Source organism: Ananas comosus, unplaced genomic scaffold, assembly GCF_001540865.1.
Source record: "Ananas comosus cultivar F153 unplaced genomic scaffold, ASM154086v1, whole genome shotgun sequence".
NCBI classification, from domain to species: domain Eukaryota; kingdom Viridiplantae; phylum Streptophyta; class Magnoliopsida; order Poales; family Bromeliaceae; genus Ananas; species Ananas comosus.
The window spans coordinates 259,114-286,139 of NW_017891402.1; the positions used below are offsets into that span (position 1 = coordinate 259,114).

Consider the following 27,026-nt stretch of genomic DNA (forward strand, 5'->3'; position numbering starts at 1 on the left):
AGGTCGCGATGGAGAAGCTGCTCCCGTAAAGGCTCAAACTCTGGGCGCAGGCGCATCAGGAGCAGATATAGGCGCTGGCGATCACGGAACTGCTGATATGTCTTAGCAACTGAGGAGGGAAGCTGGAGGCGGAGGCGAAGATGAGACTGCAAAAGGAAAGCATTTCTCGCCATGTGGTTTTTGACGAGAAATGTAAAGGCGACCGGTTAGAGGATCTGAAAGAGAGAGTGTAAGAAAATTGAGCGAGGGATCGAGTGGTGCGGGAACTCCGGATACTGCTAAATAGTGGTTTCAGTCTCCACAGAAAGGAATCAATTGTTAAGAAAGCATCTCTGGGCCTGGGCTTGGATCAAGCAAGCTCATAATTTTCTTATATGCAGGGAGAGATTGAAAAACTGCAGACGGAGCATTTGAACGGTGGTAACCATAAGCAGTTTCCCTTCAACACAAAAGAGGAAAAGGCACGGCTCTTCCGCGCTGTATGGGATTTCAAAGGGGGAGGGGGTAGGTAAATGAGAAAGGTAGAGTAAGATATTTTCATTCTAACAGAATGAGCGGATCCAATACACATATTGTCTTTGACATAAAAAAAGAAGGTTGTAATAACGAAACAGACATTTGAGAATTTTGTCCTTGCCTTGCCAGTGGAACAAGAAAGACTATATAGATTTTGATATGAAATACACAATCAAAGGATTTCGCATTCCATAGAATGACGGAATTCCCCTTGCTTAGTTTTCGCTCCGCTCGTGCGTGGCACTCCTTGCTTGCGGAGCGGCATACCGAAAAAAAAAAGGGGGGAGTTGGCGCCTGTTATGTAGAAGTCAATATTCTCGCAAATTGAATTATTTCTTTTTTTTTTTCTTCGCAATAACTCGGGATGTAATCCCATAGAGATGATAAATTAGACTCCTGTAAATTCAATGGGATGAATTGCATCCTGATGATACTGAATCGGATCAATATTATGAATAACAATATCTGATCTATCAAATCGATTCATCGTCGAGAATTGAATAGTATAACATAGGAAGATTCTTTATCCATACTAACTATTAAATAAATGGGATTTTTTTTTTTTATCAGGAATCCCATTGCATTTTTCATCCTCTTCCACTTTTTCTTTTCTATAACCTACTGTCTGTCTTCCTTATCTTATACAATTCTCCTTCCTTTTTATTATACTTATACATACAATGATGAGGTATTATATGACCGGTATTCTATGGGTCACACACAGACCCAAACGAAGTGAGATGGAAAAAAGAAGGGAAACAATAAAAAAGATCTAATATTCCAACAAATTTACTGAAAAGGGTCCTTGCTTGGTCTTTTCTTTTATTATATTAGTATCCTCTTTCTTTTATTTATTTGTACTGTCATAAAAAATGATGTCTGCTATTTGAATGAGAATGAGATAGATTGTTTCCAATTAGTCATTGAGGATACACAAACAAAGTCAGAGCTAGAAAAAAAGGTGTGGTTTAACCTGAAAAGTACTCTGTCGAGGTAATTATGTTAAGTTCATTGTCTATCGTACAAGCAAGATAGAATACTCTTTGTGTATGTACTCCCGGTAAAATAGGGTCACTCTACTCCATTTCATTGATCAAGAACAATCTAAAAATTAAGTAAGACGAGGATGGTATCTCTTAAAATACTTATTGTAGTAATACCACATATTATACTAATATACATAGGATATGTCTCTCCTTTATCAATCGGGAGTAGTGGAAAAAATGGAAATTCCCGTACCCGTATTTGTCTGATGATAAATGCGAAATAAAAAACAAAAGAAAAATAAAGATCCCCACTCCACTGGGGATTAGATCTTGCTTCATCTCTCCCTTTTCCGTGAAAAGAGAGAGATGAATTGATAAATTCACCGGATCCTAGTTCGGGACTGACGGGGCTCGAACCCGCAGCTTCCGCCTTGACAGGGCGGTGCTCTGACCAATTGAACTACAATCCCAGCGAGGTGTATGGCATACATATTCTTAATGTAATCATAAGAACATTAACGTCGTCGTATTGTAATAAAGACACGAATGATATACTGATATCATATCCACATATAATATGGGCTATAGTGAGAGTGACACGGATTACTAGTAACCAATAATTATTTTACTGCCCAAAATGGATAATCAATCTTTCTATGAGAAAAAATAACTAAACTATTTTGCTTTTCATGATACTTTTCTTAATGAAGTCTAGTATCATGAACTAGATCCTTAGAAAGATCTGAAGGAGAAAAATATGGATAGAGAAAAAATAAAAATTTACTCTTTCTCTTTATTTCTACGGATTAGGCATTTCCGTTTATGGAAGAAAAATTGGTTATATCATATTCATGGAGCGGTGAATTATTGGGCCGAGCTGGATTTGAACCAGCGTAGACATATTGCCAACGAATTTACAGTCCGTCCCCATTAACCGCTCGGGCATCGACCCAGGAAGAATTCATTCTAGGCTTATTGATAATCTATGATAAACTTCCTTTCATAGTACCCTACCCCCAGGGGAAGTCGAATCCCCGCTGCCTCCTTGAAAGAGAGATGTCCTGAACCACTAGACAATAGGGGCATATACGCCCGACCGTCATCATACTATGATTATAGTATGAGCAGTTTTTTTTAATTGTCAATATAGTCTAATGGTATGACTAGATCCTAAAAGTCTTTCCTACTTTGTTGTTATGATTTCATAGAATTTTTTTTTTTATTTGATGATTCATGAATGAACCATCCCATACTATTTATAACGAAAGGAGGTATAGGATTCCTTCAGTTCAGGCAGTGATTTGATTGGTCTGACAGAAAACAGAAAAAAGAGTCAAATGTCATTTAATTTCTTTTCTTCAATTTGAACTCATTGCTTCATTTAGTGTGAAGATAAAATATGCCTATCACTATCTCACACTAAGCCAGAAAATACAAAAAGGATAGAAATTTGATCTTTTATTTTATAAGAATTCGGTTCAGGGTACTAATCCCCTCATGACATGATTCATGAAAATATCTTGAATCTATGTCGATGTCGGATTAGTACATTTTTCATGAAAGTGAATGTTGTTCTGATGGGTCAGTAAAAGTAAATAAGTGGGGTCTGTCTTGAAACAATTTACTGCATTATTTTATATCAAAAATCTTTTTCGAAAAAGAAAAATAATAATTTTACCTACTTTTGGAGTAAATCCAATTTCTTGTTCCTGAATGAATTCCTAGGCATATATAAATAAAAAAAAATATATATATATATATATAAATATATATTTTTATATTTCCAATTCCTATAATTAATCGACAAACCAAAGTTTTCTTATTTCTCCAATGTTCTTATCAAACCCACTATAAAATTCTAAATAAAGAAAAAGTAAGTGGACCTGACCCATTGAATGATGACTATATCAGCTATTCAGATATGGAAATTCGATATAGATGAAATTGTACAAGCGGATTTCTTTTTATTTCCTTAGACCATCAAGAATTTGTCGATATTTACGATTTCATCTTCTTGTTACTGGATGCTCCATAGGAATAAATCGCTATTTTTTTCTTCTACAAAGTTGATTTCAAAAAATAGATTTTTCAATATCTTTCCTTGATTTCATAATCTGATATTGTTTTGTTCTTCCGCCAATTAAATAGAGAACGAATGCGAGAAAAGGACTTTCATTTCCAGTCTACCATTATTTAATATTGAATTTTGTGGCAGGAAAAAATAGGAAATTTTCTTTTATTTTGGTTTGACCCGTTAAAAGATATACTCTTAAATATGAGTCATAGGACAATTCAGGATTCAAATGGTTATATAGTATAAGGACTAATCGAATCGAGCTCATGGATTTACCATTGATTTACCTAGGTTGGTTTGTGGCCCAATAGAATAAAAAAAAGGCTTTCCTCGTCTTTTTCCCGCTTTCACCTTCGATTGCGAGGGGATGATCGGCCGGTTTTCAATTCGCTTCTCTCTATCCGGCGAGGTTTGCACTGCGCGTGGTGGGAAGGCCTTCGCGATTCGCATCTTCCCGTCCGGCAAAGAAAGTGAAGGGGAGCGGACAGCGAGTTGGAGGACGCTGCAGAACCGCTTGATTGATCAATCAAGCTATTCCCTAATTGAAGCAAGTTGGAAAGCTTTCAGAGCCTCAGCTCGTTCTGACTAGCAATCGCTCCTTTTTCTGAAAGCATGGGATATTGTTAATAATGCAGTACAGAACATCTATGTTCCGGTAGGGGAATGAAATTCGATTTCCGATGGATAACAATCCATCTTTCTCGCTTTCGCTCTTTCTCCCAATCAATCGCGAGGGTTCCGGGCATGAGAACGCAAGTGCCGGAATCGAACAAAACGTCCGAGGACGAAAGAGAAAATGCTCCGCGGGGAACTCGTTTCATGTCGGCCTATTCGTGCCGCTTAGACGTCGGCCATGAAATCCATCACTATACCGAGCAGATCACGGGCATTCACATCTCGGTCAAACGGAACTGTACGCGATTCTCTCGTGAATCGCCTTCCGCAAGGTATGGCCCCATTTCGGATTCCCGGGGAGAAAGAGATCTTCTTTTATACAAGACATTCGTTGCTGGTCTCAAAAAGATCTTATCCCGTGGGCGTTAGCGGACGTTTTTCATTTACGGTCTTTAGTAGCCTTTCCGAAGGTAACCGCCTTTGTTGACTTTAGAAAGGCGCTAAAACAGGCAGGCCTAATTGTTCTTCTAATAGAAGAAGACTGTGTATGTATATAAATAGTTTGAGAAAGATCGTCTTCAGCATGAAAAGAATAACCTTTGTTCCGGCGAGTTAAGCGAATTCCTTTTTTTGATGGTCAAAGACCCTTTCTTTCCCCGGACCGATGACTCGGTTGTTCAGTACTGCTAACTATTATAGGAGGATGCCGTCCCCCCTTCAATCCAGTAGCTTCGGTTGTTTAATATCGTGCAAGTTAGGTTGTGGTTGTTGTATTGGCTGCAAGCGGAACGTAGGCGCTGTAGGTGTGTGTTGACCATGCACTCTCGCGTCGTGTAATGTCGTATGTATGATAGAGGTGGTGTGGTGATTGATCTCCATGCTAATGGTTATCCCCTTTGTTCAACGAATGAATGAAGCGTTGATCAGGATAGAGATGATGGTCTTCGTCTTCTGTCTCCAAGCCGGCCATACAACATGGAAATCAAATAGATAGGCGAAGCAACCAATAGCAGTCTGTTCTCGCCTATCGATAGATAGCAGGTTGCTTCCAAGCTCAAACCATGATCAACTGCATTTTTGCTTGTTGTTATTAATGGAGTGGTATTCTCCGCCCCTGTCAAATAAAGAGATAACTGGAAGAGAGAAGGAAAAAGAGCAAACAAAGGATTTACAAGTCACATGGGAGAAGAACGTTGAACTGCATCTTCAACTATAAAATAAAACCCCCGGGGCACCGAAGCCTCCCGCGGCAAGCGAGATAAAGAAAGCAGCTGGACTGCCTTGCCGCGGGAGAGTCTTTCTCCAATGAGAGAAGGTTTTTGGGCAAGACAAAAGACAGGAACTCGCCCTTTGACACCAAGGGATAAGAGCAGATTGCTGGCGATGACTTGGTGGAATCCTTGAGAGAAGGTTATCGAACCTATAGACTCTACGACTTCGGTGGAGACCGAATAGAGCCCTTTAAGCGAGAGGGCCCATGCTGTTGGCGTCTTACCTAACAAGGGCAAGATGAAAGGCGGGGGGCGGGCGGGATCAAGCTTGAAAGGAATGGACGGGCCTAGGCTTGATAGTGAAGGCAGACCCCCTTCAAGAATCAATGACCGCATGAGCGGAGAGAAAGAGTGTTACTTCTTTATTTTATTGCGTTGCGAAGAGAGATCGAAGACGAAGATTTTCTGACGCAGTGCGGGCACTGGATGGAAAAGACAGATAAGGGAACAAGCAACCGGGAAAGGCATACCTCAAGGAGCACCAATCTTCCACGGCTCACATCTATCTGCACGAAGCCGACCTATGGATAGAAAGAAAGATACTGGAAAGGAATAGTGAAAGGCCATGTCAAAAGGAAGGGAACTGTCAGCTTACTGACTTTTAGTAAGACCACTTGACTTTTTTGTAAGCTAAATTAGATGATATGACGGCATGGTTGCAACCAAAACAAGAGCTAGCTTCTCTTCTTCGCCTGAACATACATAACCATATAGAAGAAGCCACCTTCTATCTGGCCTCTGTACCAGTAGTGGAGTGGCTTGCAACTTGAAATCAGAAAAGGAAGATTGAGCAAGGCAAGGGAGAAAGAAGTTGTCCCCTCTTCTCTGGTAACCCGCCGCCGGTCATATAGAGCGCGGAGCCCGCCACCGCATATCATATGTAGAAAAAGAGGGAGCGGGGAAGGAAGAACAACCATTTGACTTTGGCACATGAGGTGGCGGGTTTGGCTAGGTAACATAATGGAAATGTATCGGACTGCAAATCCTGGAATGACGGTTCGACCCCGTCCTTGGCCTCGAGGAGTGGTGAGCAGCACGGAACTTTAATCAAAAAAATGGCATTAGGGTAGGGGGCTTTCCTTTGTTAAAAATCCACAGACAACATTCTTTCCAAACCAAAGAAATGCAAGATGAGAAGGAGCTTTTTACGTTACGCTTCAATAGAATGAATTCGGTAAGGGTAGAATACGCCTTATGGTCGATCGAAGGTCCTGTCGTGCATCTTGGAGCGAATAATTGCTTAAAATAAAGGATCCGTTCGCGTAAAGAGGGGCGGGCCATAGCATAGAACATGAAACCGAAAGGATTTCTCTCATACCATTGAGCCGCTAGAGGAATCGGCATCGCTACGAGCAAGACGTGGGATATTACCACGGGGAGGGGATAGAATCTCCTTAAATAAAGAAAGGGGGACATTATAAATGTCATTACATTAGGGGAAAGGAGAGGTAAGGTTAAACACATTAGAGCTCTATTAGCCTTATCCATCTTTGAATCTTGCTACTAGGAGATCTAAGACCGACCATAAAACTTTTCGATAAAGTACGTGTTCCGATAGGGGAAGGGAATGATTGGACAAATAGGCTTCAGGCCTGCAGAGTTCTCTTAATCCTTAGGAGATGGATGATGAAACAAGTAAACCAGACCTTACACGAGTGCTACCAATCGTGGAAGAACGAGCCTCGCTGCACTCAGTCTCGAAGCCTGACGTTCGGGACGAACTGAACTCACTGAGTCGGGGCGGAGCAAAGATCGAGAGAAAGAAGTTGGAATGGAATTTAAAATGGTTCCTTCCAGAGGCCTCATCGAACCACGTTAGCAATCCAGAAGAACTGGAAGCTCGTTTGGACCGTGAATTGATCCGTATAGTTCTGTTCTTCTCCTAATTTTATAGCACACCCACCCATGTAGAGCGACGCTAAGCGTGCTGCATCTCCTGTCCAAGTAAAGAATTTATTGTAAAAGTCTTTCCAGCTTGCATCCTTCTTCTGCCCTTGGGTTTTTTCCACTCAGAAACTCAAGAAAGCGCTACGGGAATAGTGTTAAAACAAAAATCGGTAAAGAATCTCAAGCAAAAGGCTCAAAATAAGAGGATATCAGAAGGGTCCCACTGCCGGAATACACACTCAAAAAAGGACAAGATATCGAATTAAAAAAAGGCTCGTGAACCATAACTAATGGGGCACTTCCTCAACTGATGGAAGAAATTCACTCGTAGGAATGCATTGACAGCTAGCTAACAGACTTTTGGGAAATAGAATAGGATACGTACGTACGGAATGAACTTTAAAGAATTAATACCTGGCTTGTGTAGCCTATGCGAAGCAAGCCTACACTGGCTCAAGGGAAAGAGATAGCAACCAGTAAACTATCTGCTGAAAGCGATGAGGATTGAGGTTACGACGACAAGGCTCTCTTTGAGAAGACCTACTGCTACTCCGCATACGAGGCTTTTGAAACTTACGTAGGCCAGTTTGAAAGCATATCCTATTTTTTACTTGTTTCCTATCCAAGTAGGAAGGTAAGCAAAGCAAGCCTGGTGCAAGAACAAGACCAATGAAATGGGGTGCCACTACGTGTGATAATTTATATAGATTAATCTCCAGACATTGGCTTATAAAAGCTAGCCTGACACCTCTCTTTAAGAGCATGCCCCGGGAACAGAGCAAAAAGAAGCTCTTTGTAACCACACTAAAGAATCTTTCGTTCCTATGGTCTTTCGATCGCTTCAAAGCGAATTCCCGGATCGAGTGCTTACAGCCCTCTTTCGTCAAGAACATTAAAAAAAAATAAAGCAGCCCATTCAGTAGGCACTAAGAAGAGCGGCTACTTAACAGCAGATTCGATAGCAGTAGCAGCGGAGAAGATCCCAACAACGGCTATTTGAACACCGGTTACTGTACCAGCGGTTGCTGATTCAATTGATAACGTCACAGCTGATACGACAAGACCGGTTATTCACTTACCAACAACTGCGAATGCAGCTATTGAAATTGCCCTTCTTTCAGTAAACATCCAGTATTTCAGCCTATGTCGCTTCTTTTCTTAGCTTCCTCTGAGCGGATTTCGTGACCGATGGTAGATGAATCAAAAGAAGCTTTTGAGGATAAGGATATGTACGAATATCGATTCTTTTGCCATTTCCTTTTCGAAGAATCTCTCGAAAGAGGCCTTTCACGGCATCCCCCCTTATAGGACGAATCGACGTCTCTCTCAGCACGTAAAACGGGCATAGGAACAACAGAAACAGCAGACTAGCCATCAAGCCAAGCCCTTGTAATTTAAGAAGTTCGTTCCCACCTGTGCGTGCCTATTGATTAATCAGTCTTCACCCTTATCGTTTTGCTTGAACTCGACGGAGTAGAAAAGCAATTTATGCCACAAATGCAAGGTCTCCTCGATTGATCTCTTTTTGATTGACGGTTCGAAAAGCCAAAACCAATGGAATTCTCCAGCATCCCTCCGACCTCTGAACCCGAATCTGAACCAGCTCTCGTCCAGACCAAGCTCGAAGAGATGTTGAGTTCCTCGAAAACGGGAGTTCTCCTCCCCGATCCTGCTGATTTACTTTATTGGCTCGTGTCACATAGGTTGGGATCAAAAAATCATAAGAGGAGAAAGGGCCTCTAATGAAAGACTTCGACCTCTCTCTCATTCCTTGCTAAGAAGGCAGCCGGATCTACTTTGTTGAAGGTCTCTCGAGCCTGGAGTTTGCTGCTATCGCCCGAGCAATAGAAGCTAATAAAGAAGGCCTTGTCCAAGAATTAATCTATTCCACAGGGTACCTTTCAAGCAAGAGAAGTAGGAGCAGCGTCCAAATCATAAGTTCCAGCCGCTCGGTATGGTATGGAGAGCTTGCCTGGTAATCAGACTCTTCTATGTATTTTTTCTATGTTTAAGAATTGTCTGCTCTCCCGTGTTTTCCTATCCTGTCTTTGATTGAGGAATTCCGCCCCGGGGGAGTTTTTCTGTTTATGGAAATAAGAGGGATACCTTCAGTGCACGAACTGCCTTTTCTTTATTTGGGGCACCTAATCTTCCGTAAAGGATTGCTCTCTTCCTTCGGGAACTTTCCAAGAAGGGACCTCTCAAGAGAAGGAGTAGCCGCACATTTCCTTCAATAACGAGAAGTGCTTTTTGGCCCCTAAGAGGCCGTATTAGTCTATGTCGAATAAGAGCTCTCCCCTCGAGGCGAGGTAAATAGGACTAGCCAGAGTAGGAGCTCCACAACGGATTGTGTACAACAAAAGGTTGGTATTGAATATGTGTTTTGTTTATTGTTCAGAGTCTCTCTTAGCCCCCACCCAATTTCTTACATAACCGATTCTTTCCTCTTTCTTTGCTGCAATAGATGAGATTTCATTGGCATTGGCCTAGTTCCAATCCTTTTTGAAAAGCCCTCTTTTTGTCCATTCGGTCTTTCCATTCCTAAATCCAATCTCAATCCCGACATTTGACCTCGGCCTACTAAAGTAAAAGGCTCTTTCTATTCCGAGTTGGCCTGCACCGAGAATTCCTATCCTCCTATTCAAGATATCCAGTGGCGAGTGCTATCGTATATAAGAGAACGCTTGCATTTTGGAGTGAAAAATCTCTATTTCGTAATATAATAGTTTGAAGGAAAAATAGTTCGATCAAACTAGAAATATCTTAAGAGAAGATAGATCGGATTCTAGGCGTTATTCACGGTATCCCAGTTGATTGATTGCTTTTTGACTCACCTTTATTTTTCGATATTGGCTTAGTGTTCAGTGTATCGCTCCGAAGCTTGTGTAGCCAATAATGAAGAAAAAAAAATAGAAATAGAAAAAAATATATCTATATATATAGATATATTTTTATTTATATATATATATATATATATAGTGTCAAGCTCTCGCCCTTTAGAAATAGGCTAATAAAGTCATCGGTTCGAATCCGAGGAAGGGCTTTCGGGTGACAGAGGGCTCATGGTACCTGCAGCCCACCCTTCCACCTCTGCATTGGCCGACAGTCGAACTCCTGGGTGAAAGGTCAATTCCAAAAAGTGTTAAAAAGGGGGAAATCAGATTTACTGAAGTTGAAGGAGATCGAGGCTATCTTTTTTCCCATGTATTCCATTGGTTAACAACCAACTCTCTATAGCCAAAGAAGTCTGGCGTGAAACAAGACTTCACCAGTCCTGTGCTTACCATAAAAGTAAAAGCGGGCAGAGAAGGATGTACAAATAGAATGTCTCATGAATCCGGATATCGTCCTTCAGTATCTGATTGAACTTTCTTCTATATATTTTATACCTGGAACTGTGTTAATCGTTTCAACGTGGAGACTGTTCCGACAATTGCGAAGCTTAACTCCGGAGAATTATCAGGAAAAAGTCCGTGAGACTGACGAAGAGGACATCATCGAAAAGATGAGTGAACGTCTTGATAGTCTTTTTCGGGAGTATGGTCTGACCCCACCTACCAATTCTGTACCCTTTCCAATGGCCATTCGGCGCTTGCTTAACGAGACTACAGATGGAGACCGATTGACTACATTAAGTAGTATGTTTAACAGCTTAGTCGAGAACGGACAGGACAGCCCTTTGTTATCATGATGCAAAATTCAGTGGTACAGTTCTCAATTATCCCACTTATGAGAAAGGAAAGAGCTCTATGCATTGATGCCGGTGCGCGGTAAGACTAAACCACCATTGATCTCTCTCCGATTCAAAACTAGAAAGATGTAGCTGATAATGAAGACTTTTATATATATAAAGTGTTCAGTGCACTAGCTCAACCTCTCTTTACTTGCTCCTTTTTTCACTCTAGCTACTCTAGTTATCGCTACAAGTATGGAGCTCTAGTACTCGTTTAACTCGCTCCATTTGTATACTCGTTTCAGATATTACACTCGCTCTTTACTCTAGCTCTCCTTGCTCGCTCCTCTCTCTCTTCTTTTAAAAAAGTAAGCAGAGGAAGTGAAGGTTGGAAAATTACATAAGAGATAGGAAAGTTCTACACGCTCCAGAAGCTCAATGGTAGAGCATAGCTTTTCCAGAGGAATGAGGCAAATCGCTTGCTTACTTGAGTTCTGAAACGATTTCCTGATCTCGGAAAAGTACCAGATCAACTTTCTATTTGTCTGAAATCGTCCCGATATCAAGGCTTTCTCGAAATTCATTAAGTAATGACACGCTATGTTCAGATTCTGAACCAAAGCACTAGTTGAGGTCTGAAAGCCTTATGAGGAGAAGGTAGGATAAGGGGAAGAAGCGGGGTAGAGGAATTGGTCAACTCATCAGGCTCATGACCTGAAGATTGCAGGTTCGAATCCTGTCCCCGCCTAATCATCTGAGGCCGTAGTCAGCCTCCAGATGCTTGGGCGTCCAGTCACTCTGTGACTTGGCGTTAGTGGTTCATCACCACTATGCCTCTTTACTAGCCATGTGTTGGTGAGAGGCCCCATGGAGCGCACTCACAGTTGCTACTATCGATCGACCCGGAGCCGACCGAAGGTCCTTAGTAGCGATTTGTTGGGTTACCTAGTTATGACCTTGATGCACGTTGGTGCATCGGGATGCACTGGTTGATGCGGAAGCCCAGCGAGAAAGGCCCTGACCCTGCCATGTTCTGCACCCTCTACAATGAGCTATTTCACCCGTACTTAGACGACTGGTGGTATACTTCGTGGGCTATAGCCATTCGTTAAACGACCACGTTAGCCACCTCCGGGCCGTAAGGTGTTAAGGAAGAATCACCTCTATGTAAAGAAAGAAAAATGCTTCTACTAAAGCAAGACTACCAGGGTCGGTTAGTAAGGGGGCAGAATCATCAGCATTAGATTACACATGAGCATAAGAAGTTTTTGGTTTTCCCACAAACTGAGTAAGATAAAAGGGGTCCGCCTACCTAACTCAACTCGATTAATAAGAAATGCTTGCAGCTCTCGCCGCACTATCTGTTGCCCGCTGCTTGGCTTGCTTGGCGGCTTTCTCCGCTTTCTAATACGAGAGTGAATCTGTCCTTACTTGACTTCAGGCTTAGATCGAGTTAGGAGCGAATACCAGAATTTGGTGTATTGAACCCAGATTGGGGATTGTTACTCCTAATTCCATTCAGTAATTCCGTTCAGAATCTCTCCTCCTTGCTCGGAAGCAGGAAATCTTCTTCTTCTCTTAAGGCATACTACTTATGCGCCACAAAGAGTGTGATAAAGAAGACCAAGGGTGAAAGCTATGAATGTAGAGGAAGGAGGCTTTGGGAAAGCTCCCATAAAAGGAAAAGAGTTCATCTGGACTTACTATTCAGGTACTAAGAGCATCTTTGAGCTTCTTTCCCTGCCTGTCTGCTGCTTTGTCTGACTATTAGTCCTAGTCCTACTCTCTTTCCAACCGTACCTTCCTTATTTCTTTCCCGAAAGCCGTTAAGCAATAAAGATTCTTTCTAAGTGAAGGAAAAGTAGTTCCGGTGAACAATTCAGTAAGGAAAGTACTCGATGAGGGAACATAAATTCATCCCTTCAAACAGACTTTAAAGAAAGGCCTTTTAGGGGAGTTCGCTCTTCGTGTGTGCGAAAGTTAATTCCTCTGTCCTGTGCGCGGAAGGCATAGGCTAAGGTTGAAGTACAGTAGTAAAGGTAAAGTAGTAAAGTAAGGATAAAAGTAAGGTTTATAAAGAACCTTCTCCTCGCTACTCTCTCTGGACTAAGGAGGGATCTTACAACTCGGAAATTACCAGAGATTTATTGATGAAGTACTGCCTTACCCTACCCCCTATCAACAGTAGACCGTCTTAAAGATATGCAAAAGAGTCATATTCTATAACCAACCCCGAAATCCCCGATCTACGAGTGGATATTGCCTTTTCATCGGTGGTAATTCTTCTTTCAGACTGGCCTAAGAGTTCGGTCCCTGGTACTGTGCCTATTCACTCTTCCTAAGGCTATCCAGAAGGGGTAGTAGCATTCTCTTTCTAGTCTTTCTTTCTTAGCTCTTAGGGATAGATCTTCCTCCCCCTTCTATGACCTTAGGCACAATAAGGCTCACTAAGAAGCCCAACCCTGCGTATAATGCTTTTCCAGCAAAGGAAAGGATTAGTCCCTTGAATCCGAGGAGTCTTTTTTACTTAACTAACGGGCTTGCTCTTTAAAAAAGTTTATTAACCTCTGCTTCCCCAGGGGTATGATTCCCTTGTTCAGAAGTGGTGACGATTCTCGGTGAACTGAATCAGGTGGTTTTCTCTTCCCGAGCGAAGGGCTTACTAGGAAGCCTTTCGCTCGTCCCTTCGCACGTGAATCTTGATATCCCCTTTGCCGGGCGTTAGAGCATTGATTTCTTCTTTCCCCGACCCTCACTTAATCCTACAGGGGACGTACCATAGCACCCCAGTACCCTTCATGCGGACGTCACTTTGGATTCAATCAAGCCTCGCATGCCCAGAAGCTCATAGCCAGATCGTCTATCATACTAAGGGTCGAGACTGAAAAACAATCCCCGTAGGATAGGCAATCGCTTATTAAAGGGAACGGTTGGCGAGGCCCTTTGGATAGGTTCGGCTATCCCCTCCTCTTGGCCCGATTACGGAATTCGACGCTCTCGATACCCTGAAAAAGTTCTCAATCTCGACTAGAATCGTAGTTTTCAGTCTCTATATTTTAGGTAGTAAGCAAGGCTATGCTATGAAGATGCCATGATCTAAACGCGTTTGTGGCCTAGTCGTGACGGAAGACTTTTTTCTCTTTCTCTACGTTAGGAATCCCGGTTTAATTGAATAAGAATTTGCCGAATAAGGTAAGGTAAGGTAAGGTAAGGTAAGGTAAGGTAAGGTAAGGTAAGGTAAGGTAAGGTAAGGTAAGGTAAGGTCAGGGCGCAGCTTTTAAGTCTGAAAGCCCATTTTCCTATAGAAAGGTAGCCCCACTACAGCTAGAGCTTGAAGTGCACACTCAAATGGACCATCACCAAAGAAGCAACAAGACCTCTTTATTCCGAATCAGATATGAGCCAAGGATATTGTAAGGGGTTGGCTTGGAAGGTAGAAGTAGTTGAGAGGGAGAGCGCTTTACTCTTACCTTTTCTTGCTCTACCCACAGCCCGGGCATCAGGAAGTAGCCGGCTGAGGTTTTCATCTTACTCTCAACTCATACTAAATAGGATGGTATTCTCAGTCGGCGAAGCCTAGCCTCACTCAATTGAAATAACACAGGAATAAAACCAAAGGGAGGGCTGTGAGTGGGGAAGGTTTAAGCAACCACCCGGTTTGTACATCTACAATATCCTAATCACGTATGCTAAGTCAGTTTTGTACGGATTAAAGCTCTCAGAGCCCAGTTTAAGAAATTCCATAAAACTCTTATAGAGTTAGAGTTTGGCCTAAGATTACATAAGTCCGACTCATCACTTACTACTCGTCATCATGGGTCCATTTGATAATGATCGAGTGACATTGCTTCTTCGGATGCAAGGAAGGAGATAGAGATGGAAAAAAGAGATTCACCACATGCAAGGGGCTTTTCCGGAAACACATCAGACCTCAGTTCAAAAGAAGTGCGATGATCGGTCTACTCGTCCAAGAAAGGATCTCCCTCAATGGAAGAGGGGAAGGAGGAAAAAGCGAAAAAGCCTATCGTCCCAATGCTTCCTTCATTGGAGAGGTGAACCTCTGAAGTCCGTAGAAAGATCGTTTCTTGTGGACCACAAGAAAGCAAACACCAGTCTCTGGGTCAATAGTAGGAGAAAGAGGTCTTTTGAACCCCTCCTTCGTGGTTTTGATAGAGCTCTATCCCCTCATTGTCGAACAGAGCTCGCACTCTCCTTATTGCATTGCCCTGAGTGGGCTACTCTTCTTATCCGGCTCAACGGGGGGGAACTCGCTTAGAAAGCAAACTTTCTGGATGCCGGGAAAGATGGATTCTCAGTCAATAGCTCCCACACAGTGAACAATAGAGGAAAAGGTTTGATGCCTTATGCTCTAAAAAAGATTGGGTTCCCGACAAATATGGAATGGAATAGGATGTCTTGCTTTCGGGAAAGGGGGATCGTCGACAAAAGCGTGTTCCCAGCTCTGTAAACCTTTCAGATCTATGGAATCAGTACCAGACAGAGAGAAGAAAGTTGACCAATGACTGAGCCTAGGCGGATCATCGAATCTATCCTACGATAGGATAGCCTTTTCCCACTCGATTAGCAGTCTTCGAACTTTTTTCTTAGTCTCTTGTAGCAAGCAGCATCTTCTTTCTCTTCCTTGGCATGTGCACGTGAAGGAGGAAATCGAAGAGTAAAGGTAAAGGGCTGATTCGCCCAAGCAAGAGCCCGTGGTCCTGCGCGGCATTCTATGTTAATAATAGTGCCGGAGCAAGTGCCGGGGTATGCCAAGGTTGGTAATCAACTACAAACCACAGAACGAGGCTCTCCAATGGATCAGGTACCCGGTACCCAACCGCCAAACACTAATCCTAAGGATTTCGGCAGCAAGAATCTTCAGTCAGTTTGACCAAATGTTCAAAACCGCACTTTTGAGACTTTTCCGAAATGCTTCGTCATGCTTGAAGTGGGCACTTACGTCACGTACGAATTCTAACGTACGTTAAGTACGTTACGTTTCAAAGATCAGGACATCGTCTATATAAGCTATAGCGAAAAAGTCATAGGGTTTTACTATCTCGTCCATAATTCTTTACCTAGCTCTTACCTGTCGCATGCCGATACCGCTCGCAACGGGAAGAGCTCGATTACTACGCTTGCCAATCATGACGATTCCAATGAATTCCCTGGTTGATTTGACGCTTGCCTCCTTGCTATTTGAAATAGTGTTTTTGCCTTGGCAAAGACTCCTTACCTGCTGAATGGATCTTGCCACATAAAGTAAATCAATATTCAGCCCTGAACATGGATTCCCGATAACTAGCTTGCCCTGGAAAAGAAACTCCAATGGAATATAAGAAAACTTGGATGGCAGGGAAGATTCTTTCAAAAAGTGCCGGGGTTGCCTACTCAAAAAAGGGGAACTAGCACTTGCTGTCTGGAAGGGCTGCTTACGATTGGTTGGGTTGAATACTAGAAAGATAAATGTAACTGGCTTGCTCATATGATTGATAACCTTTCTTGCACTTACTTCGAATACTAAGGCTGAAAATGAAAAAAGGATTGCTTACTCCGGTCCGGCATATAAAATATCAATTCACTAGCTTCCTTACTGCTTATCTAACTAGCTTTAGAGGACGGACTACTAATGACTTCACTCATCAAACGGAAGAAAGATGATTTTATGTGCAAAGGATAGGATGCCCACTTGCCCTAGAATCTGGTGCTTGAGAATCGGCAAGAACCTGAACACTCATTACTAGTAAGATGCAAATATGGGTAAAGGGAACTCCCCATGGCTCGAATAGGGAAGGACAAGATTAGGATGAATGGAAGCTAGCCCTTCAAGGATATGGGTGGCAACTAGCCTTTCAACTATATATATATATATGGGTAAGCAAAGACTGGATCTCGCTCGACCTATGATATCAGAGAATAGGCTAGTTTAAGATATGGCCAGGGACTATATCTATGAACTATAAAAAAATCCCTACTTTCCTAATAAGGGTACTGGCTCGCGAGGAGAAAAAGAATGGCCCTAGAAAATGACTCTCCTAAAATCAATGTCTGGAAGTCCTAAAAGGATAGGTGAAAATAAGATATGCTTAACACTTAGGCTTAGCAAGAGGGACTGGCACGTGAGACCGAGATCGCCATAGATTGATTGTGCAGGCAGGTAATACTCATTTTAACTGGAAAGAGGATATTCTACATGAGTACTGGTTATAGTCACACTCCCAAACTCCCGAGAAGTCTTTTTTACTTAACTAACGGGCTTGCTATAAGGATGGATTGCTTTTACCCGCAAACCCTCTATCCCGATCCCGTTAGCTGGCTTTCAATTGAAACAACTCCGCAGTACTATTCAACTGCTTAACTAGCAATATGTTATGCTTTTACATAAAATAGTACTTTATAAGTCTTTTAAGATATTATAGAGAGAGCATAGGCTATCGCTTTTTCTTCTCGATAATCATCCGCATTCTTACCTCTTCTGGCATGATCAAAGAAGCTATGGGATTCCTTCAGTGTTCGTTGGATGACGTTCAGGAAATCAAAGAGGGCAGGGAGAAGAGTCTCTCGGCTAACGAACTGGAACCAGGGAAGTTAGCCTTTCTTCTTTCTTTGCCGAAGCAGGGCCCACCGTTATCATGTTGCATGATGACACCTCTTGGTCTTCATCTGAGGAGTGGTTTTGTTGCTCTCTTGGATTGAAGGTGCAATGAACTCCGCAAGGGTGACCGGAACCCTTCATTCTTGCTTTGGGGAGTCCTCGGGCACTTTTTCCTTCTTTTCTTCTTAGGCTGCTTCTTCCTTCTCTTTTTATTTCACTTTTATTACGTCCGGCACATTTGAGTTTCGGCTTATGGGTTTTCTTTCTTTGTTGGGGTAACCACTTCCCAATCGTCATCCTCATTGAGATCTGGGTCTACCCACTCCATCTGGGCTATTGACGGCTTCCAATCCCCGCTGTATCTCTTTTGAGTAATCAGGGATGACCCGCACTTCGGTGTCCAGAGGATCCATCTCTTCTACGGGTATAGAGACTGGTTGCAGTGCTCAAAACCTTATAGACAGAAGGTAGTCGCTTTCTTTTCTGCCTCTCCAAGTGTGAATGCCTTTGTCCGGAGGCCTTCTTGCACCAGCTCTTTAAAGTATGAGTGTATGTCCCACGACCTGTGGTACCGGCAGTAGTTGGAATCATCCACTTTTCGGGTCGCTTACACGGAGGTAGAGTCAGCTGACCGTTAGCGATCAACATGTCAAAGATGGCGTCTACCATGCTTTCATCGAAATATCCGAATAGAGTCGTTCTTTAAAAGAGATTTTCTTTGCCTGCTTCTTCTCATCCCCGTTTTCGTTCTTTTTCGCAGGGGCGTTGGGCTTTTCCTGTACAGCGACTTGTATCGTCATTGATTCTTTCTTTTATTATCCCTTTAAAATAAAGGTAGGAGCTCTCGTAGGAGTCCACTTTATACTGTGTAGCGGGCAACTTTTCTAGTTCCGAGTCATTCATTTCTAAGCGAGCGATTGGGCTAGACATCGAGTAAGCCAGTTCAATCCGTTTTCTTTTCTCCAGTCTAATAGGAGGAGGGGAGGGCTATATAGGTAGATTGATTCACCTGGGAGTTCTATTCCAACCAGTAAGCCAGCCATTTTGAGTGCCTTTGTAAACTCAAAAAATTGCATTTCTAGGCCTTAAACAAGCTCATCGCCTTCCATTCCTACTTGCATCTATTAGGATAAAAGCTTACTTAATCGAGTGGGATTTCTATCCCGTGAGAGTTTCCTGCCAGCGAGTTAAGTTCTATTAAATAGTAAGTTCAAGCAAAGTTAAGAGAGTTATCCTTCTGTTGAAAGCAAGTTATAGGGCAATCCATCTTGTCAGCCTGTGATAACACCTGTGAGATATGTATTGACAGTTCAAAAAGATCCGGTTGGAGTTGTCTTTCCTGGGGTCAGAACCCTTTATTTAGCTTTAGCTATTGAGTATTGAGTTCCCTTTCCCCTGGTCACTCCCTTTGAGCTGGGTATATTAGACAAGAGGTAAAAAGCGCTTAGCCCTCGTCAGAGGTACGGAGTTACTCTTCTTAATAGAAGAGGGACTAGGTTCCATCTCGAAAATAGGTTTGTTGTATTTTTATCCCAGGTCTCTTTCCTTCCAGCCAAAAAGCCAGCTGGAGTCATAAGAAAATCTCCTGCATTTCGAGTGCTAAACCATTTTAGGCGGTATTACTGAAGCCCTGCTAAACTGAAACCAGTTATCCTTCCCCCCTTTCTAAAGAGAGAATCCCTTTAGGAATTGAATGCCTTCCTAAGCCCTTCCATTTCAATTCCTTTCATTTTCCTTCTCGTTACCAGTGCGCTAATCCCTTGCTTGTGTAATCTAATCTCTTTGTTCAGGACTCTTCCCTTATTTGAAGTTCTCTTCCGATGTCGGTCCAGTGGCAGTTGCCAGTCATATAGTTGGAGTCCTTCTTCCTGCGAGACAATTTCAAAGCAAAGGCCAATTGAAGTGCTTCTGTCTTCTAGGCATTCTCATTCCATTCTCTTCGTTCTCTCCCCCTGCCGAGCTTGTTGGAGTGCCATTGCCAAGATCTAGTGTAATTCCTTTTCCCCTGGAGCCTGCCCCAGTCCCACTAGTGCTAGTATAAATAGGAACATCTTTCTTGCTTAGGATATTGATTCCCTGTAGTGTAAAAGTATTTGGCATAAAGAGCCCTCAATAACTGGCTTGTCCTGGACGCAATAACTGAGGATATAGGGAGTTATCAACTCCCGGGCCTTCCACTAAGAGTGTTGCAAATTCCCTTTCTTATCCTTTCTAGTTGAAGCCTTTCCTGCCTATGGTATGGGAGTGCCTTCTTTTTTTCTTTGTTCTTTCGTGCTAAGCCTAATCTAAATGCTTCCATGTCGATATCCTCCAGCCGAGGGATGACAGAAAGAAAAGCAAAAAACTAAACCGGGATTGACTGACTTCTATTTAGTCGATGGTTGCTGTTTCCATGTGAGAGATTTCTCCTTTGGATTACGCATATTGGGATCCCCCCTTCCTTCTCTAGAATCAATGTTTCCATTTATTCTTAAGCCGATCCAATTGCAGTCTTAAGGCCAGTTGCCCACCATGTCCATGTCGGTTCAGGCGAGTTTGCTTCCATTCACCTTCGGTTCGGCATTCTTATCCTACTGTAGCTGCTACAATTCAATTGCTTTAGCGCGAGCAGCAGTTAGAAAGTGAGTGTGGAACTTGAGTCTTTTCTTTTATGTTAGGCCTCCATCCCAATTCAAATGGTATCCTTGCTAGTAAGACTTGAAATACCAGCCTTAGGGAGTGGGATAGATTCAATTCACTATTCATATGCCTCTCGAAATATCCATTCTTAATGGACATCTTCAATGAGAAGGAATTGGCCGCCTTTAAGGTCAGTTTCATTTCATTTTTTGGTCTTTCATAAGAAAAAGTAGCTTCACATTCATGCCCAGAGTAGGCAGCTATTGAATCAGATATTCTCCTAGCTGGTCTTTCTGGTCTTGTTTTTTTGGTGTGATCGTCTCCAGTGCTTGATGCAATTGCAATAGAATCTGCTCTCGTAACCGCTCTTTCCTGTTGATGCGACGGTAACTCGAGATAGAATATCTTAATATAATAAAGCTCTTTGCCTAGTTTCGGATCGTAAAAGCACTCCTTCCGACTTGAATCATCTAGAAAGTCTACTTCTCTTTATCAACTTCGAATATCGAGATCTTGATAGAAGATCTACAATCATTAGCTTTTCAATCAAAGAATTAGTTCTGGTTCACTTTCTTTCTGAAAAAGGAATTGTCGGTTCGGCGCCCAAAGGAGCTTGTTCAAACCTTCCTATCCCCCTTTTGCCTAAATTCAAATCCTTGAAAGAAAATGAAGCAAGACAGAATTCCTACATTAGGATAGAGAGAATGAGTTTCACTATAATCACTCCTAGTGGAAGTAGGCAGAGGAGCAGTCTCGGATGCGAAACGAAAGACCTAGCTCTCTCTTTTCTTTAGTCTTTAGTGAGTGGGGAGAGCTAAGCGAGTTATACCAGTCAATGACTAGAAAGCAGAAGAATAAGAGAAGAAAGTGGCTGAGCCATTGCACTCTTTTAAGGTGCATCGAGAACGAACTCTTACTTTGACTTTTGCTTACAAGACAAAAGACGCTCTTAACAGGATTCAGTAACTGTTAAAGAATCTAATCTTAGCTCATAAGCATGCCTCTATATTATGCCTGAGTCCATTCTGAATCCCTCTAGAAAGCAGATTGAAGAGTAGCTTTGAACCGGCAAATAGATAGATTCTTTCCTTAGGAATAGCAAATCCTACTTCTTAGAAAAAGAAGGTCAGCTAACCCTTTTCCTGGCGCTATCGCATTAGTTATTCAATAGAGTGAATCAGCTATGTTCTATCTACGCAATTATGAAAGAATCTTTACCCTGCCACAAATGCAGGAAATTGGGATGGCCGATCGAGCCGGGCCTATCAAATTGAGATACATTTCGAGTACTAAAGGTTGGAGTGCTTCGATAAGAAGGCCCATCTAATTGGAGTCTTAGGCGAATCCCTTGCCTTGCATTGAGTGCTAGTGCTAATAGAATCCTTTTCTTCAATTGGGAATGCCTTCTTTCTGCCTTGTTTCGAGTTCTCTTTTTCTTTTATTTTTTGCCAGCAGTAGAACAGCTAGGGAGGTAAGAAAGAGTTTCACCATCCACTGAAAGGAAATCCACTAAGTAACTAGCAGGCAAGGTCAAGGGGAAAGCTAGTGTAGGATTGATTTCTAGTCCTAAAGGCATCCTAGTTTGATGTAGGTAAGTCTATCCCCCTATAAACAATTGGAGTCCCTTTTGGAAACTAGCAATTCATACTGTGATCAAACAAGGAAAAGAAAGAATTACTGTACCATGGAACAACCGAAAGTTCGATCGGAGTTTACGCTGTTTGTTAAGGTGATTCCGCTGTACAGAGATTGATTCAACAGGGATTTTATACTCAATGAAAAGGATGTTCCGGAACTGCTAAAGGAAGAGTGGAGTCGCTGACTCTCGGCACCGACGTAACGAAAGGAATCAAGATACCACCTTCCAGAAAGTCTACTTGGAAGACGATAGTATCTTTGGCTTCTCTCTGTCTTCATCTCTGTCTGAACTCATAGGGAAAAGAAAGAGAACAGACAAAATCTGAGTAGAAATATTTTCAATTAATAAAAGTTTCAAGAAGTTTTATTCAAAATACACCTACACTTTAGGGCTATCTTTAGAGGAAAAAAAGAGGTCTACTGTTAAGGGTAAGTATATAAAATAGTATACTGTTATGGGTAAGTATTGTTATCTAAAGAAGCAATACTAATACACCTACACACGCTGGCACTCTTTAGAGGAAAAATAAAAGAATAAGGAAACCACAACTTCCTAATTCTCCAACTTATATCTCAAATAAGAATAAGGAAACCACAACTTCCTAATTCGCCCACATTGAATCCTCTAGAAATTAAACCTAACAGAGTACGACCTAAAGACTATAATGAGGAGGACGAACCCAAAATACTAAGGATAAAAACTCACACCATGATCATTAAATTGACGAAAGATTCTATGATAAGGAATCTTATTTGGATGCGGTCATATGACAATCGTAAGATATCATATGATATTAATAACAGTTTTAAGACAATTCAAAATAGTTTCAAGAAGTTTTATTCGTCTATCAACTATTATTCTTATTGGGATCGGTTACTAAATGGTATTGATAGTGTTATAAGCAAGAATTGTTATCCAGGAAATATATATGCTTCTACAAGTTTTATTGAACCATACCCCCGCATTAATGAATTTGAAATTCTAATATTAGCCTTTATACAATTGCTAGAGCAGTATGCCTACAATATTGATTCAAAGTATGTGAAATTTACCATGGGATATAAAATGTGTTTACCTACAGTTTCAGAGGTGTCTTTTATATTGGGCAAGGCTATTCCTTTGTGTGATCTAAATGGTAATAGACTTCCTAAAAAAAAGATCTATGATAAAATTGAAGAACTAGTGAGGTTATACGGTGAAAAATATGAGGATGCAGTGATAAAAGGGATCTTCATTAATATCTATTATGAATCAAACGAATCCATTAAATCATTAGACTTTCCTAATATACCAGCTTCTGATATGGTTGAAAGGATTATCAATGTTATGGATACTAATATAATAAGTTGTTGTAATCTACCGGAAGTCAAATCACTTCGGTATAAGCAGAGTCGTATTCCCTCTAAGATAAGCGCACTCAAAGGTAATAATCAATTAGAAAGTCGTCCTTTCATTGTAGCCGATATAGAGACAATATTGGTAAATAATGTTCATGTTCCTTATGCGATTGGTTACTTAGTGGTTATGCCCGGTGATGATCTGACTTCCAAGAGGATTGAAACCTTATTCAGTGAAAATTACATAACTTTCTATCTTGACTTTGCAGAAAGGAGTAAAAAAATGTTATTTCACAAAATTGGAAAAATGTGTGATGAAAAATAAGAGACTTCGAACAGTTTATTTCCACAATTTTTCCCGATTTGATGGAATTTTAATTCTTAGGTATTATGCTGAGCGTGGTAAAAAGTATAAAATCAAACCCTTGGTGAGGAATCATAAACTTTACGAGCTGAAAGTCTATATTAACGATAAATTCTTATTACGTTTTAGAGATTCTTGCACATTGCTGCCTAGCTCTCTTGCATCATTGGGAAGGACATTATGCCCTGAATTAGGTCCCAAAGGTTCTATCCCGCATGAGGATTTGGATGTGTCTGATCTTCGGGCTAAGAGTGAGGATTTGATAAACTATCTTCGACAAGATATCCTTATCTTAGGTGGTGTGATGTTGAAGGCTCAAGAAATTAATTGGTCTAAGTATCAGATTGATATTGAGGGTGTGATGACAGTGTCAGCGCTATCCCTGAAAATCTTTCGTAAGAAATATTTTGATGATAATATCTTTCATATAAATATACCAACTCAGAACCAAGACACTTTTATTAGGCGAGGCTATTATGGGGGTCATGTGGATGTATATAAACCCTATGGTGAGAATCTTTACTACTACGATGTTAACTCTTTATATCCTTATATTATGAAATCCTATCCGATGCCTTGTGGCGTACCTGTCTGGCATAATAATTTGGAATGCCAGGATTTAGATAACTTGTTTGGATTTATTGAGGCCTATGTTGTATGTCCTGCTAGTATATCACATCCATTCTTGCCATATAAGGATAAATTTGGTACTTTAATCTTTCCTACAGGTAAATTCATTGGAATCTTTTATAGTGAAGAGTTGAAGTTCGCACGTGATTTAGGTTACCATATAATTCCTCTTAGGGGGTATTTGTTTGAGGCGATGTCAAGTCCTTTCGAAGGGATCATTTCTGACCTCTATGAAAGCAGACTCGAAGCTAAGAAAAGAGGTGATGAGCCTATGACATTTATTTATAAGATTTTAATGAATTCGCTCTATGGTAGATTTGGTATGAATCCTGAAAGTACAGTAACCGAGATCTGCAATCAAAAAAGATACGAGGAATTGATGAAGATGGATAATTTTCAATCAGCTGAAATGCTTACTGAAAATTACTATATTGTCAATTACATTACCAATAGTAGCTTTGCAGAAGACGATAACTGGAAAGCTCCTAAGATGTCGGCGGTTCAATTAGCAGCTGCTGTAACTGCTTGTGCTCGTATTCATATGTATCCATACATTTCCAGACCTGACTGTTATTATACTGATACTGACTCAGTAGTTCTAGGATGTCCTCTTTCTGACGATTTAATCTCATCCATGGAAATGGGGAAGTTTAAACTCGAATACTTTGTCAAGAAAGGAATCTTTTTAGCACCAAAAAGTTATATGTTAGAAACAGTTGACGAACAACATGTTATTAGACACAAGGGCCCTGCTAAAGATTTAGTAACATCTGAATGGTTTAAAAAGCAATTAGCTGATCCATCTCTAACGGAGCTGATCCCCACTCATGTAAATTTCAGAATAGATTGGAAAAAATTCCAGATTGGAAAAAAAGATATTCTCATCAAACTAGGACTACCACAGAGTACGAAAAGAGAGAATGTCTATGATTCAGAAAATGTTTGGATAGAAACACGACCTATAAATGTAATTGACCTAGGAAGTAAAGATGCTACTACTATATTGAAATATGAGCTATTGAGGTTATCAGTCAGTCAGTCCACTACTGAGGGTCAAAAGACCCCTACTGAAGGTCAAAAGACCCCTACTGAAGGTCAAAAGACCCCTACTGAAGGTAAAAATACCCCTACTGAAGGTCAAAAGGCCACTACGGTTCAACCTACTCTCTACAATACCAAGGACCACGACAATAGTATTCCCAAACCTGATGAATAAAAGCAAGAAATGAGAAGGGCCCTACCCGGCTCAACCGGTCCATTTAACACCCTAATAACTTCAGTTCACCCGTCAAGAAATGAGAAGGGTCCATTTTAACACCAAGAATAAAATAAAGAGATATATTTATTCTAAGACACGATCTTCTAAGATAACCAGGAAGGAATAAAGGGGAATACAAAGAGGAAATGTCTGGGAGCCAATCGATATAAAAGACTTTTCTGGAAAAGTACTGATAAAATCACTAAGGCATCAAGTACTCTGCTGAGAACACCCAGATCCTTTCTATATTGGCTGAGAGGGAAAGAGAGAAAGATAAAGATACATACAAAGATAACGCTGAGAAGGAAAGAAGTATTCCCGAGAGTGAACCCCGGTGGGTCAAGACTATATTTCGTATAAACGAATCTTCTAACTGATGAGGAGTGTCTCGATATAATGGAATATCTGAATGGAAAGCAGGACAGACGGGCTGAGGCATTTCAGATGGCCAAAAAGGAAGTCAAACCACAACAGCCGGAAGAACCCATCCTCGACCAAACCTAAGAAGCGGGGTTAACAATCTATCAAAACCGACCGGGAGAGAGTCTTTTTTTCTGGACTTTAGATCATCTTGTAACCTCTACTTATACTTATGCCGCATGTAAGGCGTAAAGATGGCAAGGAGTTCTTTCCTAAAGGAGCATTTAACGCTTCTCCAACCCTCCGAAGACACGATCAATAGGCGCTACATCTAATGCAGTAAAGAAGGCTTACTTAAATGATATCCAGCCTTAGCTAAGAAATCCTTCCTTCAACCTCACGAACGGGATAAGGCGATAAGGAAGAAAAATCCCAATTGAAAGGAAGAAAAGCATTCTATCACTTACTAAAGGCTAAAGGTGACACGACAGCTAGACCACCATACGCTGGCATCTCTTAAGGAAAAACAGCGGTCGAATAGATCAATGGTTGGCCCGGCCAAAGCAACTAGATCGGTTGGCGCTGGATCTAGGACATCGTACTCAGGGGATACGCACTCGGCTCGCTCAAGGCATTCCCTAAGCTATGTTTCGAGCGCTTGTCAGCCAAACCTCATTAAAACGCTGAGGGAACTATTTGTCGAGATATATACCCAAGCGGCCAACAAAGAAGGAAACCTAAAAAAGGTTGAGCATTCAAACCGCTTGAACTGGGCTATTAAGGAAATGTTTGACAGAAAGTTTAGAGGTGTAACTAATACATATGAAGATATTGTAAATTACGGCAATATCCTTGTGGATATTGGCACAAAAGGAAAGAATAGTTGTTTTTATAAGGAGATAGTGTCAATACTTGAAAAAATCAACGAAAAATAAGAAGACGTAGGAGGGAGGGTGGGGTCACGATCGACTAACGGAGAAGTCACCCGTAAGGGATAATATTGGTTCGAATCCAATTCATGATTCCAGTGGAAAATCCATTTTCTACGAGTGCTTTGAAAGCTTTGAAGTCTTCACCTCAGATTTAGCACGCATTGGAATACCCACGTATAGCGAGAAAAATCATCAATGAAAGAAACATAGTATTTAAATCCAGAATTAGAAACAACAGGAGAAAGCCAAACATCAGAATGCACTAGTTGC

General features: G+C 41.4%; 1 protein-coding gene and 2 non-coding genes across 3 annotated transcripts; 2 read left to right on the forward strand and 1 right to left on the reverse strand.

Moving 5' to 3' along the window:
• Positions 1–1,898: 1,898 nt before the first annotated feature.
• TRNAD-GUC lies at positions 1,899–1,972 on the reverse strand. The gene has a single exon. It is a non-coding gene; the product is annotated as a tRNA-Asp (tRNA).
• Positions 1,973–11,696: 9,724 nt separating this feature from the next.
• TRNAM-CAU lies at positions 11,697–11,770 on the forward strand. The gene has a single exon. It is a non-coding gene; the product is annotated as a tRNA-Met (tRNA).
• Positions 11,771–23,511: 11,741 nt separating this feature from the next.
• On the forward strand, positions 23,512–25,602 carry LOC109704898 (DNA polymerase-like). Its single transcript, XM_020225681.1, has one exon. The coding sequence runs from the start codon at positions 23,527–23,529 to the stop codon at positions 25,420–25,422; it is 1,896 nt and encodes a 631-aa protein (XP_020081270.1). The 5' UTR covers positions 23,512–23,526; the 3' UTR covers positions 25,423–25,602.
• The last annotated feature ends 1,424 nt before the right edge of the window (positions 25,603–27,026 follow it).